At 37.9% G+C, this 18627-nt stretch overlaps 2 protein-coding genes across 2 annotated transcripts; one reads left to right on the plus strand and one right to left on the minus strand.

The window, feature by feature from the left end:
* The first annotated feature begins 6995 nt into the window (after positions 1-6995).
* On the plus strand, positions 6996-18305 carry LOC131777806 (glutathione hydrolase 1 proenzyme). Its single transcript, XM_059094146.2, has 12 exons — positions 6996-7197; positions 9092-9312; positions 12172-12273; positions 12875-13091; positions 14061-14193; positions 14794-14974; positions 15562-15695; positions 15850-16037; positions 16465-16693; positions 17159-17339; positions 17554-17684; positions 18094-18305. The coding sequence occupies exons 1-11, from the start codon at positions 7016-7018 to the stop codon at positions 17664-17666; spliced, it is 1881 nt and encodes a 626-aa protein (XP_058950129.1). The 5' UTR covers positions 6996-7015; the 3' UTR covers positions 17667-17684; positions 18094-18305.
* On the minus strand, positions 9532-10324 carry LOC136277334 (uncharacterized). The gene has a single exon (XM_066159350.1). The coding sequence runs from the start codon at positions 10322-10324 to the stop codon at positions 9638-9640; it is 687 nt and encodes a 228-aa protein (XP_066015447.1). The 3' UTR covers positions 9532-9637.
* Positions 18306-18627: the final 322 nt, after the last annotated feature.

Consider the following 18627-nt stretch of genomic DNA (forward strand, 5'->3'; position numbering starts at 1 on the left):
TTTTGTTTTCTTTTTTGAACGGCTATCCTAAATTACTTCTCCGTTGGAGGAACCCAACCCAACCCAACTCTCCTTTCCATCTCAGCAATTCTTGGGAATTCTATTATCCATGATTTTCACAGAGAAACTTCCCTCATCCGCCGTCCAGACTCTTGTATCTTCTCCCCAAAAAAATTTTGCATCGTGATTCCATAAACTTTTAGCTACATGCAGGCAATATTAAAAAAAAAATAAATTCATGGTATAGACACAAATTTTCCTGTTACTATTAAAGTATGGGGTAAACTTTTAGGGAGTAGAGAAGTAGAACTGTTGGATATATTTGTTTCTTGAAGATAAAACAATTTTGATTCGGTTTTCTCTCTAAAAAAAGAGCTTGGCATTAACGCCATATTGTCATACGATCCGGTCACAAGGCCAGTCACGGACTAAAATTTGTTTTTTTAGTAGAAAATTTCCATAATACTTATTCATTTTAGCGAGGTTATTTTTCCTTTCAAACGATGTTTATGTGAGCGTATAGAATAAAATTTACCATCGCCGGTTCTTATAGTGCCGACATTTGATGAGACTAAGGCTGGATCAGCCAGACTAGCTATACTTTGAAAATGTTTAAATTCTACATTTTCTTTCATCGAATTATGATATTGAAATGTCTATCAGTTGTTTGCCCACTTGTTTTCGTCCATTCATATAAACTGCTGTTTATTAACAATTGTTTTTTCCACTCAGCAAACAGTTCACAATAAGATGATTTTGTTTTGTGAGCACACACACACACAATGAATAAGGGCTTTTCCGCAATAGCGGACAAAATTAGAATTGCGCCGACAAATTCTGTCATGAAAAATGTATGTTTCTTCTTTTGCATCCGAATTAAAAATTTTAAGGTAGTAAAGTTCCGTAAGCGCCTGATCTGTTCATAAGACCGGCCAGCATAACCGCCAATTTACAGGATTTATCCTGGGTCGTTTTAGAATTTCAGAATCTCTGAGTTTTGTAACAAAAGATTAATTGTGCCTTTCTATAATGATCTGATTTCTGTATAAGACATTTTTAAACAATAATAAGGGATTTTCTTTATTAGCCATTGCTTTTGGCCATTCATATAAATTGCTATTTACAAACAATCGTTCCTCTGCTAAACAGATATTCACAATAAACACTGTTTTGTTCTGTGAGCACACAAAAAGTCAATTAGCTTCGTCTGTATTCGATAATTATTTTTTAACAATAGCTAGGGATTATCCTCATTTTCCATTATTTTTCGGCCATTCGTATGAATTGCTAGTTACAAACAGTTTCTCCTCTACTGAACAAATATTCATGACAAAAAATATTTTGTTTTGCCAGAACACACAAAAGCTCAATTAGTTTAGTCTATCTAATCTAGAAGCCTGTTGTGAGGCTTTTCCAGTTTCCAAGGCTTTGGTGAAAACTTAGACACCCCAAAGAGAAAAAACACTTAAAAGGAACTGGATGCAGCAACACACATGAAAGACATGCCTGCTTTGATACTCGCCCAATTGTAATCAAGAATGTTATGGTTCAAAGTTAAATAGAAAATTAGAGATCTCTGATCCTCTTGAGACTAATGAAGTAGACAATAACTGTAATTTGTTACCAGGACAACAATCGACAATTTTTACATGACAATTTTGTTCATTTTAGATTTTTTTATTACGTTGCCTGTACATATTTCAGCTTGTAGTTTGCCAGAACCACTTCTACTCAGAGCTTTAATTCTCGACCATTAGCTCACTTGAAACGTTGTGGTTTGTTTAAACGAAAGCTAATAATTTCAAAAACTCATATTGTTTCAGACCGTGACTTTCTTTTTTTGAATTTAACTATTGTAATTTCGTTGTATGATGGGCCAATTAAAACACAGTATATTAGCTTGAACCAATCACAAGGTTCCGGAAGCCTTTGTAATCCAATCAGTTTACTCGTACGTCAGCGTTTCTCACGCCCAGATGAGAAAGAAAACTAGCTTTACTGCAACGAATTGGTCTTTAGAGCTTGTGAAAACAGCTTTACTTGAGGTAAGTTGCTAAGCTTGTTTGTAACCCATGTGTGCGTGTGTATCATGTCTGTTGATGCAATAGTTATGAGTTGACGTTCACCTCAATGTTATAACTTAATATTTGCTTTGAAATCCCTTTTTAACAGATCTTGGTGATTCTTGAGCTGAAAAGTTCAACTTTGGTACTTAAACCTTGGTAAAGGACGCGCGATTGAGGTAGGTCAAGACATCTTTCATTGCAGTTGTCTTGCTGTTCTGAAAAAAGTTTTGCGACTGGTCTCAATCGGGGTAAGGTAGATATTCATCTTGATTAAACTTTCTGCTTATGAAGGCTACAGTATGTCCCTTTGCTGAGTTTTTCGATAAGGAAGGAAGGTGGGGAGGGGGGGGGGGCTGGGAAAGGAGTTGCCCTTTACACTGCTTTGAATTGGGAGGTGCCGCTATATTGGATTTTTTTTTCACAGTGACACATCAACTATGAAGACTGTGTTCCTGTTCATTTTGGCTGTTATGATTGTATCGGTGACATCACGTTCTACCGGGAAAGGTGAGTAAATGCAAAAGATACTTGGCGATAAAGCAATGGTGTAAACAGTGAACTAATGAGTGAAATGGAAAGTATAAAGAAAGTTTAAAAATCAAGATGGATTTAAGCAATATTTTGGGAATGAGTCTCAGCGTTTGAAATGTCTTGGGCTTTTTTTGAAACTTAGAATATTTCTTTGTCTACAAGAATGAACTTACAATTGCGTATCAACGAGAAACATTTTGTGCTGATTATTTAAACCACGGTTTTACGCAAGTAGTGGGCCCTGCTTATTCTCCATAAGAGGTTTGTTTACATGAAATAAATGCTAACAAATGCTTCCACTGCTAACTTTCGGCACTCTTGACAATGTTCATTTGAAAAAATCTTCACATTTCGAATTCCTATGAAGGTTTAGAACGCTGAAAGAACAGAGCTTGAAAACATACTTTAAATCCTATGATTAACTCCCAAATACCTTATGTAAAGAAAGAAATAGTCAAAATGTCCGGAACTAGATTTGAAAATAAGTTGTGACTTAACAGTGGATATGAAAAATACAGATCAATATCAAGTTTGGTATTTTAGCATTCAAACTTCGGTCTGCACTCAGTCTTCTTGAAAAACACATTCAATATCAATTATACATTAAACGAAGCGTTACGATGAGATGAGATTTATGGCTACCTATCTGAAAACCGATGAAAACTCATTTTGAGAACAATGAAACTAGAATGAACTGTCTGCTGCTTCATCGTCACAAATTGGAATGAACACCGCATTCGATATCCTAATTGTAAGTTGTATGTAACCTCACATCGTTGAGTCACATCTTGGGGGGAAATGATCAAAAATGTCCAAAAATCTCATCAAAACTATTTGTTTTTGTCTTGAAGAAAACATTGACAGGCCATCCTTCGATGACGTCTCCAATGATCCCTGCGGATATGGGGACAGAGATGAAAATTGTATTGACGAGTGTTTGGAAAATGGTGGTGAAGATTGTGAAGACGAATGTTGCTTGTGAAAAGATAAAACAACAATAATCCAGGATTTTGTTGATTTTTGGACTGATGTGCTAAGATCCTTTTTCTTTTTTTTGTTTGCATCATCTTTTGCAAAATTAGATTTTGGTTGTAGGAGGGGTGCCAATTCTGTTTAATCTTGAGACTGAAAAGGTGATCATAAGATTGAAAAATAAAGCTTAATTAGCAATCTGTTTTGACTTCGCCTTTTTATGACCTGTTTGTGCCTTTTTTCCTATGTTTGTTTATGAAACGAAGGGCCCTTGGAACTCTATCGACCCGTCCTCAAAATCTAGCAAAGCTCTTTTTATTTTTGCCCCTAACCTTGCATCATCTTCTGCAAAATTAGTTTTTGGTCATAGGAAGGGGGCCACTTCTGCTTAATCTTGAGACTGAAAAAGTGATCATAAGATTGAAAAATAAAAGCTTAATAAGCAATTTGTTTTCACTTCGCCTTTTTATGACCTGTTTACGCCTTTTTTCCTATGTTTGTCAATGAAACGAAGGGCCCTTGGAACTCTACCGACCCGTTCTCAAAATCTAGTTAAAAAAAGACCAAACTGCTTTTATTTTCAGTCATGCGCAATAGAGATGAGAGACAGGTAACGAATTTATTTCAGCTGTCCCAGTAATGACTTGCCTCAAGATGACCATCCCGGAAAAACTGGGTTAAATGCTCATTCCTGAAGAACAGAATTTTTTTTTCGTGTTTTGAATCCTAAATTACTTCTCCGTTGGAGGAACCCAGAAACGCATGAGAACCTGCGAAAACCCCCACCGTCCAATGGTGGAAAAGCATGGCTGGAGCGAAGCCTGTTGTACATACCAGTAGAATACCAGAAATGCAGCGCGCAGACCTGTCGTCAGGAGTGTTAAAATAAAAACGTGGTCAATCCACAAAGCCAGAATGAAAAGCAACAGGCTAGAATTGCTTTTTTACCTACATATTGTCTATTGTTTTAATTTCTATAACACACAACAGGAAGAGATAGGCTCCTGACTGCACACAACCATGACCTCTGAGAAAAAACTTAAAAGACATTTCGTGGTTATGGAGCGAACGCCTAAGATGAATTTTTGAGCAAATGTTCTTGATGAAGTTAGAATGAAATAAATGTTCGGCGAGTTTTGATAATTCCTAAGCATCTATCAATTGATTTCCGAACGCGATAGATAAATTGTTTTTTTCACTTCATTATCAGGATGTAACCGTCGTGATAAAAGACGAATTGTTAACCGCGCCAGTTAATCGCAATAACAAGCTTAGAATTCAATGACGTGCCGTATATAGAGCAGCTTACTAATTGAAAAACATTTTCCTCAACTCATTAACCAGACTTAGAAAGGAAACTAGATCATGGAGTCTAATAGCTTAACTTTTGCTTGTCGTTGCTAAAGGCAATCTCTATGAATTTTCCGACGAAAGAAAGAAAGCAGGTAAGGAACAAAATAAGAGAAAAATATTTTTTTGAAAGCGCAAAACCCTGTCACAGTTTTGTTAAATTTTTTTTTTAAGCATGCAAAACGGAGTGAAGAAGACTGCAAAACTTTATATATTATAAATCTATTAGAATATTCTAAAATAAGTTCGCATCTGTGACTAAAATTTAAATTTCAATAGTTTGATACCTTCAGGGACTGTCAGGAATTCAACATTTCCTGCACCGCCAAGTCATAGCGCCAGCTTGGGCTCCTTTGTTTCAGTTGGTTATGGCTGATATTCATGTCAGTCTCAACATCACACAGGTGATTCGGATAGTTGATTAGCGCTATCAATGAAATTTGATCCAGGAAAATAGTGATTGTTTGTCGCCCTTTTAAAAAAGAGATAACAGATGTCTCTATTTTTTGCTTTATAATTATTATTTCATCCCTGAGAAACATGACAAGTTTGAGGGGAAAAATTCCCTCTCTTGACATAACAGACAATTTCCTGACATATTTTTTAATAAGTAAACCCAAGTGAGAAAAGTCTTTCTATGGATGTTATCAAGGGAGTGCGGTGTGTGCTGTTAAGAAGGAATATTCACCTTTTGCAATCTCAAATAGCCTACAAGAAAAAGGAAACGAACTCAGAGTGGTGTCGACGACAAATTTCCGTACAAGTAGATCACCGATGAAATAATTTCTATAACCACTATACCTCCCTATTTGGTGTGTGGTCTTCAACAGGAATTAATTTCCTTGTCAGCAGTTAGCACTCTTCTTTCCATCACAGCAATTCTTGGGAATTCTATTATCCTAGATGCTCTTCACAGAGAAACTTCCTCCATTCGCCGTCCAGACTCTTGTATCTTCTCCCTCAAAAAATTTTGTATCGTGATTCCATAAACTTTTAGCTACATACAGGCAATATTAATTGGGGGAGGGGGTCTTGCCAATGATTTTAATCCTTTAGCCGCTCTCATGAGTGAGCAAGGCAGAATTTCTCCATATTATGTCTATACAATATCATGCAGACAAGCGATGAGAAAAAAGAAAAATGGCAATCATGGGATTACTAATTGATCCGATACCAAATTCTCCAAGCTAACACAATGAAAATCATTTGGTAGACAGTAAGGAGAATTATTAATGAGATCTTGGGAGTTCAAGGGTTAACTGCGGTTAAGACAGGTGTTGTTCTACACATAAACAGAACATTTCAAACGTGATGTGTCAACTAATTTTGACGCTGATTGTAGGCTTCTTTGATGCTCTTAACTTCATATACGTCTAGAAAAACGGAGATAAATTTTAATATGTTGACGGCCTAGCGCGACTTGTGGAACTCGTTAAGTGCTGCGATTGCTATAGGATCGCACTTACTCTGGCCTTTAGAAAAAGAGTCAATTTTTTTCTTTTGATTGCAAGAACCTATTTACTTTAGGTTGTTCGAGAAAAGCCCCCACCTTCCCCGGCTACCCTTGTCTAACTCTTTAATCATTTATTTGAAAAACTCAACCGGCTGTTTACACGAGAATCGCGATATCGTCTTTGTAGCGAGACTTGAGTGGACGAGTTTTTCTCGCGTAGACAGACAGTGTTACTCTGTTAGGCGGGAAAACGTCCGCCAAACTAGCTCCAATTTTTCTTGTGTGGGGAGAGTTGCCTCAGGTTCCCCGAGATTATACAGATAAGGCCTCCAGCGAGCATGCGCAGAAATAACAGCGAGTCGTGAGTTTACTCTCCATGCTACCTGGCGTTTTGCTTGATCAGTTGTGTCAATTTCTTTTGGGACGAATGAAAGAGTTGATTTTTTTAACTTGTAAGTTTGTTTACGCTTTTTAAGCACAAGAAAAGAAACGGGCGTTTAGTAGCAGGTGGGAAAGTCAGAGCTAGTGTGAAATCTCAGCTTACAGAACGCTTGTAAGAATGCTTTAAATATTAATTCCCACTTCCCTTGAGTGGAAAAAGTAAAGTTTCTCATTCACTGGCTAGTCTTAGATTTTCACGATCATGGCCGACTCAACAATTTCCGGCGGAAAATCGCATTTTGTGTGCCGACGGCTTCTCGCTGTTGTGACAGTATTGTGTGCCTTGGGAGGAGTTGTGTATGTAACCGGAATTGGTAAACAGATTCATGAAGCTATAAATCATTTGATTGTCCCACAACAAAAAGCCCCGTTGAAAAGAAGAAGGTAAGAGAAGACCAAAATACAAACACATTCTCGTGCTTTGGTTTAATTTTGATAAATGATATGTTTACAAAGCTTATTCAGAAAACAGTTGATCTCGATGAGGGCGGGAAAATCGACAGGATATCTCGGTACCGGCGGATTTTGCTAGGATTTAACTTCTCCCGCATTCAGCGTTCGTTTTTCTTGGTTTTTAGAAATTGCAGAGACCTTTAAAATCCCCATCGTTTGATTTGTTTTGGCGTTGTTATTTTCTGTAAACAAGTCATTTCTTTAGTCAAATGTTTGAGTTTTGTCAAACCGAAAAACGTTGACAAGTTCATTATCGACTTGTTTGCTCGACGTTTTGCTCTCAGAAGGCCTTTCAAAAATCTGTTTGAAAAGAAATCAGACAGTACTTCAAGTACTTAAAGAGGATAAAAGCATTTCAAAATGCTCTTTCCTGCATGACCAACAACAAAAACAGGATGTGGATCATGTCCACGAAACTTGGAACGGCCAGCTTTGCCTCGATAGTTAATTATCTCGACGTCGCACAGGATGCAACTGTACCATGTAGACAAAGAACCGGTCATCGTGATTCCCCTAATAAGGCTTCATACTATTTTTATGATCGCCTCTCATTGGCAGTTGATTGGGAGACAATTTTCTGTATTTCCTTCCACCCTGTTCATACTCTGTTGGCGACGACTGATCGCCTCTTCGTATCGTTTGAAAACCATTTCATCTCCCCAAAATCCACTAATCCCCAGCCCCTCAGGCGATGGACAATGACTGGTCTTTTATGTATTTTTTATGATAGAAATATTTAGCCTCAGGGGTGGTCTACCTCGCATGCAATCAATGACTCTCAAATATCTTTCTTCTGGCTAAACCTGTTGTGATGTTTTCTTCTTTTGATCCTTTATTCAAGCAAATTCACTCGTGAATACTGCTGTTGATTAGAATTTGAATTTCAACGGTATAATATTCGTTTGATGAAGTTGCTACATGGAATTTGATTGCACATGATTTTGTTTGTGACTCAAAATGAAAATAACTAATTATTTACTCAGTGGGAAGTCCGTATAGAAAAACTATGCCCGTGGTCTCAAGTACGTCCTCGAGCCAGGAGCACAATTTTTCTGAAACGGATTGTTTCAGACCAGTGAAAATCGTGGATTGAAGATTCCGGTTAGCCGAGAAACTTATGTGCGAACTAGAAACACTCTGCAATGACATTACTGTGGTCACAACAAAATATTTCACACTTCAATGGTCGGAAATCTTGTGCCACGCTTTGCTAGTGATACTTAATTGCTTATATTCCATTTTGATTGGAAATCAAAGAGGCTAAATTAATTTGGATTTCATGTCTGTTCTATGCCTTCATTCTTTAAATTAACAAATCACAAACGTTAACTCAAGAAAAAAAATTGTTATCCCTAAACTAAGCCGATCTAAATCTGGTTCTTTCACCTTTCTTTCTACCCGACTATCCCGAACAGTGCAAAGACGATCGGGGCCGGGTTGTTCAAAGCTAGGTTAAGATAACCCAGGGTTAGTGTGAAATCAAATTTCAGATCTAACAGTTTTTAAAGAAAATTCAATCGAATTCTTTTTGTCTATAATGTGATTATTTGATGCTCTATAAAGAACACGGAAAACTATCCCGACGAGGCATTTGAATAAAGGAATAAAGAAAATCTAGATTAAAATTTAACCTTGGGTTAGCACTAATCAACCTTCGAACAACTGAGCCCGGAATGATTTGAAAGGTGTTCTGTCTACGATCGCCCCAATTTCGCGAAAATTGAACGGAACCCAGGCATAAGATCAAAGTAAGCGATTCGCTTGAACACATTATTCAGGTTCGGCTCAACTTACGAAAAAATAATAAAAAACATCTCTCTTTTAGTCCACCTCTTGCTCCACCTTCCGAACCCCTGGAGTTCAAAACTGCTGCTGTGTCAGCAGATTACAAGAAGTGCTCAGAATACGGTGCAGACATTTTACGAGTTCAAAATGGAAATGCCGTGGACGCCGCCATTGCAACTGCGCTGTGTGTGGGTGTGGTGAACGCCCATTCAGCGGGTATTGGAGGTGGAGGATTCATGATCGTTTATGACAAGAAAAGTGGTGAGTCTCCAACTCATTTAAATGCACCATCAGCTGTGTAGCATTTGTATTTATACATATCACGCGAATTAAACAAGTGTTACACCTTGCAATGACATTACAGTGGTCACAACAAAGTATGTCACGCTTCGATGATCGGAAATCTTGTGCTACCCTTATGTTGTGATACTTAATACACATACATACATACATACATACAACCTTTATTTATGTGTCAAATCTAAAATAGCAGTTATACAACCACTAACTGGGGACACTAAATACTACCTAAAAATTTGAGAAATTTAAAAATAAAACAATATATATGTACAATTTAAAATCTAACCTAAGTCTTACATAAAAGGCAGTTTTCACATTTACTATCAGTCAATTTAGAAACAAGGTCTATTCTACGTATGTTACATTTAAAAGATGATATGGATGTCAGTTCTCTTACATTTCTTGGTACAATTGCCCATATTTTGGGTCCCATATATCTAAGCGAATGTTTTCCAAAAGTGACAGTATTAAATCTAGGTATACCAAAATCATTATTACGCAGTGTGTACCTAAGTTGTGGAATTTGAAAAAGGCTACATATGTAATTAGGAGATAAATTGTTCTTTACCTTATACATAAGAATGGCTATGTCCTGTAGTCTTCTGTTCTGCAGTGTACTTAGGTTAGCCATGTCTAATAATTTATCATAACTACTCCCCTTATCACAGTAAACTGCCCTAAGTGCCCTTTCTTGAATACGTTCCAATTTTCTAGTATCACTCGCCCTACAAAAATGCCAGACAAGATGGCTGTATGTTAAATACGGAAGAATGGCTGCCTTAAACAACTTCAGCTTGGTGTCTGTTGGTATCATATTCCTGAGCCTCATCAGGACTCCAACACGCTGGCTACTCCTCTTACAAATGTTAGCAATGTGTTCATCAAATTGAAGCCTATTGTCTATATATACCCCAAGAAGTTTTAAACACTTGGTAGATTTAACTTCATTGTCATCAATTATAATACTATCCATATCATTATATCAAAGACACAGCCGCCATTACGCGTTATTGCTTTTCACTTTTGACTGCGAGCGCAACTTGTTTGCAACACACCAGACAGTTTATCTGACGAAAACAAGTACCTTGACCGTGTTTTTGACAAAAACAACTACAACACTGACTTCATGATACGAAACGCTCACAAGGCGACCGACACTACAGAAACTAACAGGGACTCCACATCTGTCACGACTACAGCTACTATACCCTACATCAAAGGCACTTCTGAGGCTATCGCGCGGATCCTACAACCCTACAACATTCGCGTAGCTCACAAGCCTATTATTACTTCACGACATTTACTGACCAACGTTAAAGAGAAAGACCAACCCAACAACAGACAGGGAGCGATTTATAAGATCGAATGCTCCGACTGCCAGGCCTCCTACATTGGTGAGACTGGTAGAAACCTTAACACGCGACTAACTGAACACAAACGAGCAACTAGAAATGGCGATGTAAACAATCACATTTCTGAACATCACCGACAAACTAATCACAGAATCGACTGGGACTCTGCTAAATGCTAAACCTACAGTACAAACTATTTTCAACGACTGACTTTGGAAAGCTGGTTTACCAACTTAGAACAGACGCCTCTCAACAGATGTCAACAACTACCGGCACCTTACAAACGACTCATTAACGACGTGAACAAACCGACAAACAGACCGACTAACAACAGACGGATCGAAACCGACCAATGACTGTTAACAAACTCTACACGAGTCTTCCAGCCGATCATATCTCGGCTAAACAGACCAATCACGTTTAACAGACCAGACTTTATAACATCATCGACTGACAACTACTCTCTACTTGACTCTGAAGATGACTTCCGCACAGGTTGTCGAAACGTCAGTCACCAACAACAGTTCTTTTCAGAACTACACTCACCTGGACGATCACACTATACGAACTATTGATACTCCTGGGTTCAAACTATTTACTTTACTAAGTTCTTTTTTTTTTCAAACTATACCTTTTTCACTTTTGGAAAATCGAAAAAAAAAATAGAAGAATCAGTTTGATAAGCATCTACAAGTTTAAAAATTTCAATCCAAAAGGCAATGAAATGAAATGATGATGCTCGTTAGATTGTATTTGTTGCTGATACAAATTGCATGATACTTGTTTTTAAAAAACAACTAAGAGAGCATTACGGTATAGACTTGTCTAATGTCGAAAGATTTTGAGGTATGAGTTATTTTTTTTTTGCGCAAAAAACGGGCAAAGGTTTATGATGAAGGGTAAATATATTCATTGCAAGCACTCGTGGCTGCTGCTGGCTAAAGCAACATTACTGTGGTCAATGCTGATGTCAGGTATACTTCACATTTTTCAATGAGAGAGTGAGGCCTCTCTCCCATCCCTCTTCCCAAGCTACATACAATATACCCCGGGTAACAAGTTGGGCGCCGTAAAGACTTTCTAGAGCTTACGTTTCGAAATTTGACCCTTCGTCAGAGCGAAAGATGGAGCCATTATCCCTTATTCCAAGGGTAATTTCTCCGTAGTTTTTCCTGAAGCATTCAGAATGTGAGTGGTCCAGGAGGATTTAGAAATAACAGATCCTTAATTGTGAATTACTCCTCATGTGAAAATTTCACGAGGGGTCTCTTTCTGTTGACAACATGCTAAAAAAGAAAAACGCCATAGCATGCTAAATTTTCTCCTGGAAGACTATATATTTCAAGGCTAAGATTTTGAAAGAACTCAGTTTGACACTAGGCCAATATGACAGATTCAGGCCTTTTACTTGATTTCCCCGCAGCATAATATAACCTGAACACTAAGTTACTTGTCTAATAAATTTCAGGAAAGACAAGGTCGATCAATTTTAGAGAAACGGTTGCAGCCCTTGAAAAAGCCGATTCCATGAGAGACCTGCAACATTTAATGTTTGAATGGAAAGAAAGAGGTGAGACCAATTCGAAAACGCAATGATGTCATATTGATATTCATGGCATGTGTCTTTCATGAATTTTTTCCTCGATATTCATTTCAACATTGCGAGCTTTTTCCCTTTGCGAGAGTCTCCGGATAGAGAGGTCCAACTCGAAGATTAGTCAAGTTTGTCAAGTTTTATGCTCCTAAGCGACTTGCGTTCCTGTCTTTGTGCCTCTCTCCACCCAGTAGTATAAATGGGTTACAAGTGACATGTTTTCTTACAAACACTCTTAACGAAACGATGTTTTGTGTTTTTATCCGTTTTAATCCCGTCGTAAACGATTGATTTCTTCTCTCTCACAAACCGTTTCTCGCTCTCACAATTCTCGCACGTGGTCAAGTCCATATATGGAAGTAACTTATGCATGGTCCTCCCCACAAGGGAGGGGTGAGCTGAAAACTCTCGCACAATGAGGAATCCCTCTGGGAGATTTGAAATGCTAAGGGGAGGGGGGGGGGGAAGATCCGGTGTTACGCGAGTCTTCTCCTTTTTTTTCTTTCTTTGTTTTATTTTATTTCGTAATGTCTCACGATAACACTATGACACAGTTGTGATTTAAATTTCCTAAAAGAGATCAAAACGAGAAACCCTGGGGAAGGAGAATTCATCGGTATACCTGGAGAATTGCGAGGGTTTGAGATGGCGTGGAAAAAGTATGGCCGACTTCCCTGGAAAGATCTGTTTCGACCTGCAATTGAGATTGCTACCAATGGTTTTCCCGCGACTCCTGCCATTTTAGCTGCTGTTGAAAAGAACGCAGCAAACGTGTCAAGTGATCCAGGATTAAGGTGGGTACTATCATCTTATATGACTCGGTTTGTAAAAGAGCCACTGTCTTTTAATTGTGGAAAGCGAAAAGAAAATTTCTAGTAAGTATAGGTAAATAGTATGGGACAGTGATGAATCAATAAGAACCACGATACTTAAGGATTTTAACTTTCATGTCTAATATTTACTCGGTCGTACGATTCATAAACATCATAAAATTACGTTTTATTTCTGAGTTCGAACTTTACTGTCTTACTAAAAATGCTAGAAACGTTTTTTGAAGGATTATGTGGCCTCTCTTGAATCCGAGCTATACAGTAAACATTCCAAATAAAATCAATTGCTTCTATTTTGTTTTGCGTATTGTTACCATCTAATAGAGTTTAGAGTGTACCATTCTCTTTCCCTCCAAACTTAAAAGGTTCTTCATATAGGTTATTAATCCCTGAATACTAAAATACGACTTCTAGTTGCTTGCACTTCCTTCTGAACTAGAGAAAGAGGTTTTTTTGTTATTTTAAATCACGTTTACACCCTAAAGCTGATTATTATGTCTTAATCTAAGAAGGCTTCTTTCATGAATTCTGCAATCGGATTGGCTGCGCTAGTCGCTATCTATTTCGTCATAGACAGTGAGTAAGCTGAGTAGCTTAAATGAAGTAAAAAGACTATTGTCGGTATAAGTCACTGCCGTTTCTTCAACCTTAGCGAAGTCATCATTGTAGTCAAGTTGACTTGAATTGACCCTGATAACAACTTCCTCTCAGGTTGCCGAAACCTTAGTCACTACTACCATCAAAAGGCATTCTCAGAACTGCTCTGATCCGGATGATCAAGATTAACTTGTTTATTCTAAGTAATCTGTTGCTGAAATACTTATCAATAATGTATGGGGACGTTTTTTGTATATTGATGGAGCAATGTACCTATGTACAGCCCTTGTTGATATAATTTCCTGTCAACTTTACATCATTCCATTTTCCTTGCAGTGAGTTGTTCAAGCCAAACGGTCAATTTGTTAAGGAAGGCGACGTTATAAAGCGAACAAAATATGGAAAAACTTTAAAGAAGATAGCTGAAGGCGGTGCTGATGTTTTCTATCGAGGAAAAATGGCGAAACAGGTAAAATAACGTCAAGATTTAGGTCTTCTCGATTATGAAGACTGCAAAAAATAAGCCTTTGTTTTCACAATTTAAGCTTTGCGACGAGTTTATCTTATTTGAGAATGCATCTGTTCAGTAAGTCTATGTTTGGTATAGTTGCACGACGCATTCTCTCACCCAGAGCGTGTTTCATGATAAGAATAAACAACAAAAAGTATGCGAAAGGATGTTACAGCTATAACGACTGAATTATGGACTACGAAACTGATAGTGACAGCGCAATCACGAAGATGGTCATATGTATCAATGGTAGTAATGGTTGTATACAGCACGGCATGTAGGAGGCAACGGTTTGACTAAGCTAAGGAACGATAGCGATATCAAAATAACGAAAAATGATAACGATAACATCAATGAAAAAAATAACGATAAGGTAATAAGTGTTATGAAATGAAAATTAGGTTACTAAAAAACAGCTGATTGATAAAGAAAAGATAAAACAGCGACGACAGAACACAGTAGATAAAATGAATTGAAACATTTCTTACTTTCCCATCGTGAAACTTCCCGGTATCTTTAACCATTTAGCTAAAGCAAACTATTTGTTAAAACTCACAGATTGTTAAAGATCTCAGATCTGTTGGCTCCAAGATATCCTTAAAAGATTTTAAAAATTATGAAGCATCTGAACTCAAAGCATTGGAGACAGACCTTCCCGGAGTGAAGGGATACAAAATTCTGACCGTCCCACCTCCTGCAGGGGGAGTAGCCTTAATTGACATCCTGAACATTTTGAAGGGTGAGTCAACTCAGACCATTTCGACTCTGCTACGAAATAAGATTCAGCTAAGATCTCCTTTTTCTATCATAGAAAAATATGGTCTGAAAGACTATGTAGATCACCTTTGCATATAGGAACATATAAAACTGCTGTGACTGCGTACTTTTACAACAAACACAAATGACGGATTTGAAAGGATGTGATTACTCTTTCTCTCTTCTCAGCCTTGAATAGAACTAAAAAGGAAACAAATGCTCAATTTTCAAATTGTTTCCCGAAACGGTGCAAAGCAAAGAGTAGAAATTAAATTCTTTCCGTCTGCCTTAAAAAGGGGTTCTTAACCCCCTAGCTCCTATAATTGACTAGCTCCTAGTTTCTCCTTACAGTGTCACCCTTGAATCAAATGTAAAGGTCATGACGACGAAGAAAATAATGATCACCAACTTTAGAAGCTTTAGATTGTCAGTCAAGTTCTCATTTTCAATACCACAGAATATGTAAAGAGTATGCAATATGTAAGAATTGATCGTTATACCAAGCTGAAAAGCTCTCTCGAAGATTTTCGACAGTAATGCGGCTAGTTTAATATTTTCTCGTTTAAAAAGGTTACAATTTTGGACCAGAAGACATGAAAAAACACCCCGTCCGGACATATCACCGAATGATTGAAGCATTCAATTTTGTAGCCGCAAGGGAAACGTATCTCACAGATCCTGCATTCGACGATAAAGTAGACGAGGTAACCCTTAAGCAAGTCTTAAATCTAGCGGCAATTATGTTTTTTTTTTATTAACTTGTGTGATTGGACGATGTTTTAGAGTTCACTCGCTTACTATCTTCCCAGAACTGGAATGTCTTCGATATTACGATCCTGTACTCATCTTCTTTGACAGATCGTTCGCCAAATGCTGGATCCTGAAGAAGGAGAAAAACTACGGCAAAAAATAGATGACACGACCCACTCATATGATTATTATGGACCTATTAACTATCATATTGACGTGACAGATGGTACAACTCACTTGTCTGTACTGGATGAAGAAGGAAATGCTGTTTCCATAACGACATCAATTAATAAATAGTGAGCAGAATATAATTGATTATAGAAACAGTCGGATAACCTTTTCAGTTTCACAATGGCGTCTTGAGTAGCCTTTTAAAGTGAGCCACAAAAATTAATGTGCCGAGAACACTGAATCCTACCATTAGATAACTAGATTCCTTTTAGAAAAACGGAGAGTAATAAGCAACACCGTAATCATCAGTACGAATAATTATATTATTATAGTAATGGTGACCACCTTTTTTAGCATCTTTATCATAATCATCATTGATTTATTATCATAATTATCATGGATTTATTATCATAATTATCACCACCTCTTTTGCTCTCCTTGCCACCATTATTATTATCGTCCTCGCCATTATCATTATAACACTAAAGCATACTTTTTTTGAGTAACTCTATGAACATCTAATTTAGGAAACACTATTTGGTTCTTCTACAGTTTCGGAGCAAAACTGCGCAGCTTGGAACTCGGAATCATTTACAATGATCAGTTGTGGGATGCTATAAACTTGTATGTTAACGAATTCAATTTGAAAGCGGACTCTCTGAGACCTCGTAAAAGACCGATGTCTCTTGCTTCTCCGTCCATCATTCTAGATGGGAAAGGGAATGTTAGGATGGTTATCGGAGCCGCTGGAGGAAAATACATCGCAACTGCGTTATCACAGGTCAGTAATTGTTGATGCTCGTCCAGAATGTATTTTCCTCTAGGATGTTCACTTAGAGGCGAGGTCACAATACTCAAGGGGGGAGTCACCTTTCCTTAATATGTGAGCTAACAGAGAAGTCGTGCGCATGAATAAAATGGCCTCGCAATTGAGCTTATCCTTTATTCTATAGTAAAAGCCAACCTCAAAGTATGGCCCGATTTGAGAAAAGATGCGAGGTGCTGCTATCTTGTTAAGACATAGTAAAACAGCCAAGCTTAAGACTTTTACCTCAGACCGACCAGGGACAGGAGCACAAAAAATTTCCGCACCATTTCTTCATCTTCGTGCGCCTGCGAAAAATGTGCCTCGAGGAGACAATTAAAGAGGGAAAATACGGAAACATACCTCGCCCGAACAATCGCGGGGCATGCAAAGAAACCTTTTTAGCGCCTTCTTGTATGCGCATATCCTTTATCTCCTTAGGTACTTATGAACTACTTCTGGTTTGGCGACAGTTTAAAAGATGCTGTATCCAAGCCACGTCTTCACAGTCAATTATTCCCAAGCATTGTCTTAGTTGAACCAAATTTTCCAGAAAAGTACATCAAAGGATTAAAGCGGTATGGACACAAGCGAATCACAAATGATACAACCTTATTCACAGGTGATTATGGTTTCATTAAGAATTTTGCGGTAAAGTCTGTACTCTGGATCCGGAGTCTATCCTCCTAACCATTATGCCACCGTTTTTCCCAACTTTTAGTAATCTAAGTCCACTTTCAATTCAATGGAACTAGTTGGTCGGACAGTTCCGTTAGTGGGAACGTTCAGCTCAAAGTTACGATTTAAGTGAAGCGTTAGTTCTGTTTCTCTTTCAGGAACGCCATTACAGATCATGGGCGTGGTTCAACTTGTTGTACGAAAGGATGACGGAGAGCTACTAGCACTAGCAGATTATCGCAAAGGTGGAGTCGCGGCTGGCTACCGCTGACCAATCAAAAGACTGAAGGTAAAATACGCAGTAAGAAGAAATACTTCGGTTTATTCTGTGATTGTTTAAATAAAGCTGTGTCCAAAAGTTTATTCTATTTTCGCGCTGCGCCTTAGTAAAGGAACATTCCACCGAAACTGCAATGACACTACGACCAGGAATCTTTCTATAACCACTCACTTATTTGCCGCTGAACCAGTCTGGTTGATTACAGGCATTTAAGGAAAAATCTTTACCAAACTACGGATTGTGAGAGATTCTGCACTCAACCTGAGGTAATCGCACAGTTGAGAAGGTCTCAATAAAGTTAACAGTAAGCTGTAAAGCGGCCGAAAATTTATCCGTAAGGCGTAAAAATTGAAAAATTTTAACCGTTAGTCGTAAAGAAAAGAGTCAATCTTAAAAATCATTTGTTTCATTTCTGCAGATCCAGCATCGCAGTGAAAATTTAAATCGCTAGCAACTGGCACGAGGCAGCCTAAGGCTCGCCAAGATGTGAGCCCGTTTCAAACCGAGGCCGAATATTCAGGCCTTTAATTGAATTTTTTCTAATGCTATGGAATCATGTGACTGTACGCTTTTCAGACAGCTTGCTTTGGGGTTGTCAAATATACATTTGCGCTACTGAGAGCTTTTAAGAGAACCTAGATTTTGAACAAAATAAATAAGATATTTTGTGCTATCGTTTGCGGTTTTATTGTGTTTTCTTTAAGAATCTCATGACCACAACGTCATTTACATCGAAGTACTCCGATAGTTTTTGAGTTATTATTATTATTATTTTTTAATGACATCTATGTCAGCGTATAGAGAGTGGTATGTTGTTCGCACCGATTAGATCGTTTCGGGAATGTATCTCGCACCAATCAGATCACCCAATTAGGGTATGTATCTCACACCAATCAGAGCGTCGTTTTTGTTCTTTGGTTTGAGAGGTGTTCAAATTTCAACGAAGTAATGG

This window comes from Pocillopora verrucosa, chromosome 12 (assembly GCF_036669915.1).
Source record: "Pocillopora verrucosa isolate sample1 chromosome 12, ASM3666991v2, whole genome shotgun sequence".
NCBI classification, from domain to species: domain Eukaryota; kingdom Metazoa; phylum Cnidaria; class Anthozoa; order Scleractinia; family Pocilloporidae; genus Pocillopora; species Pocillopora verrucosa.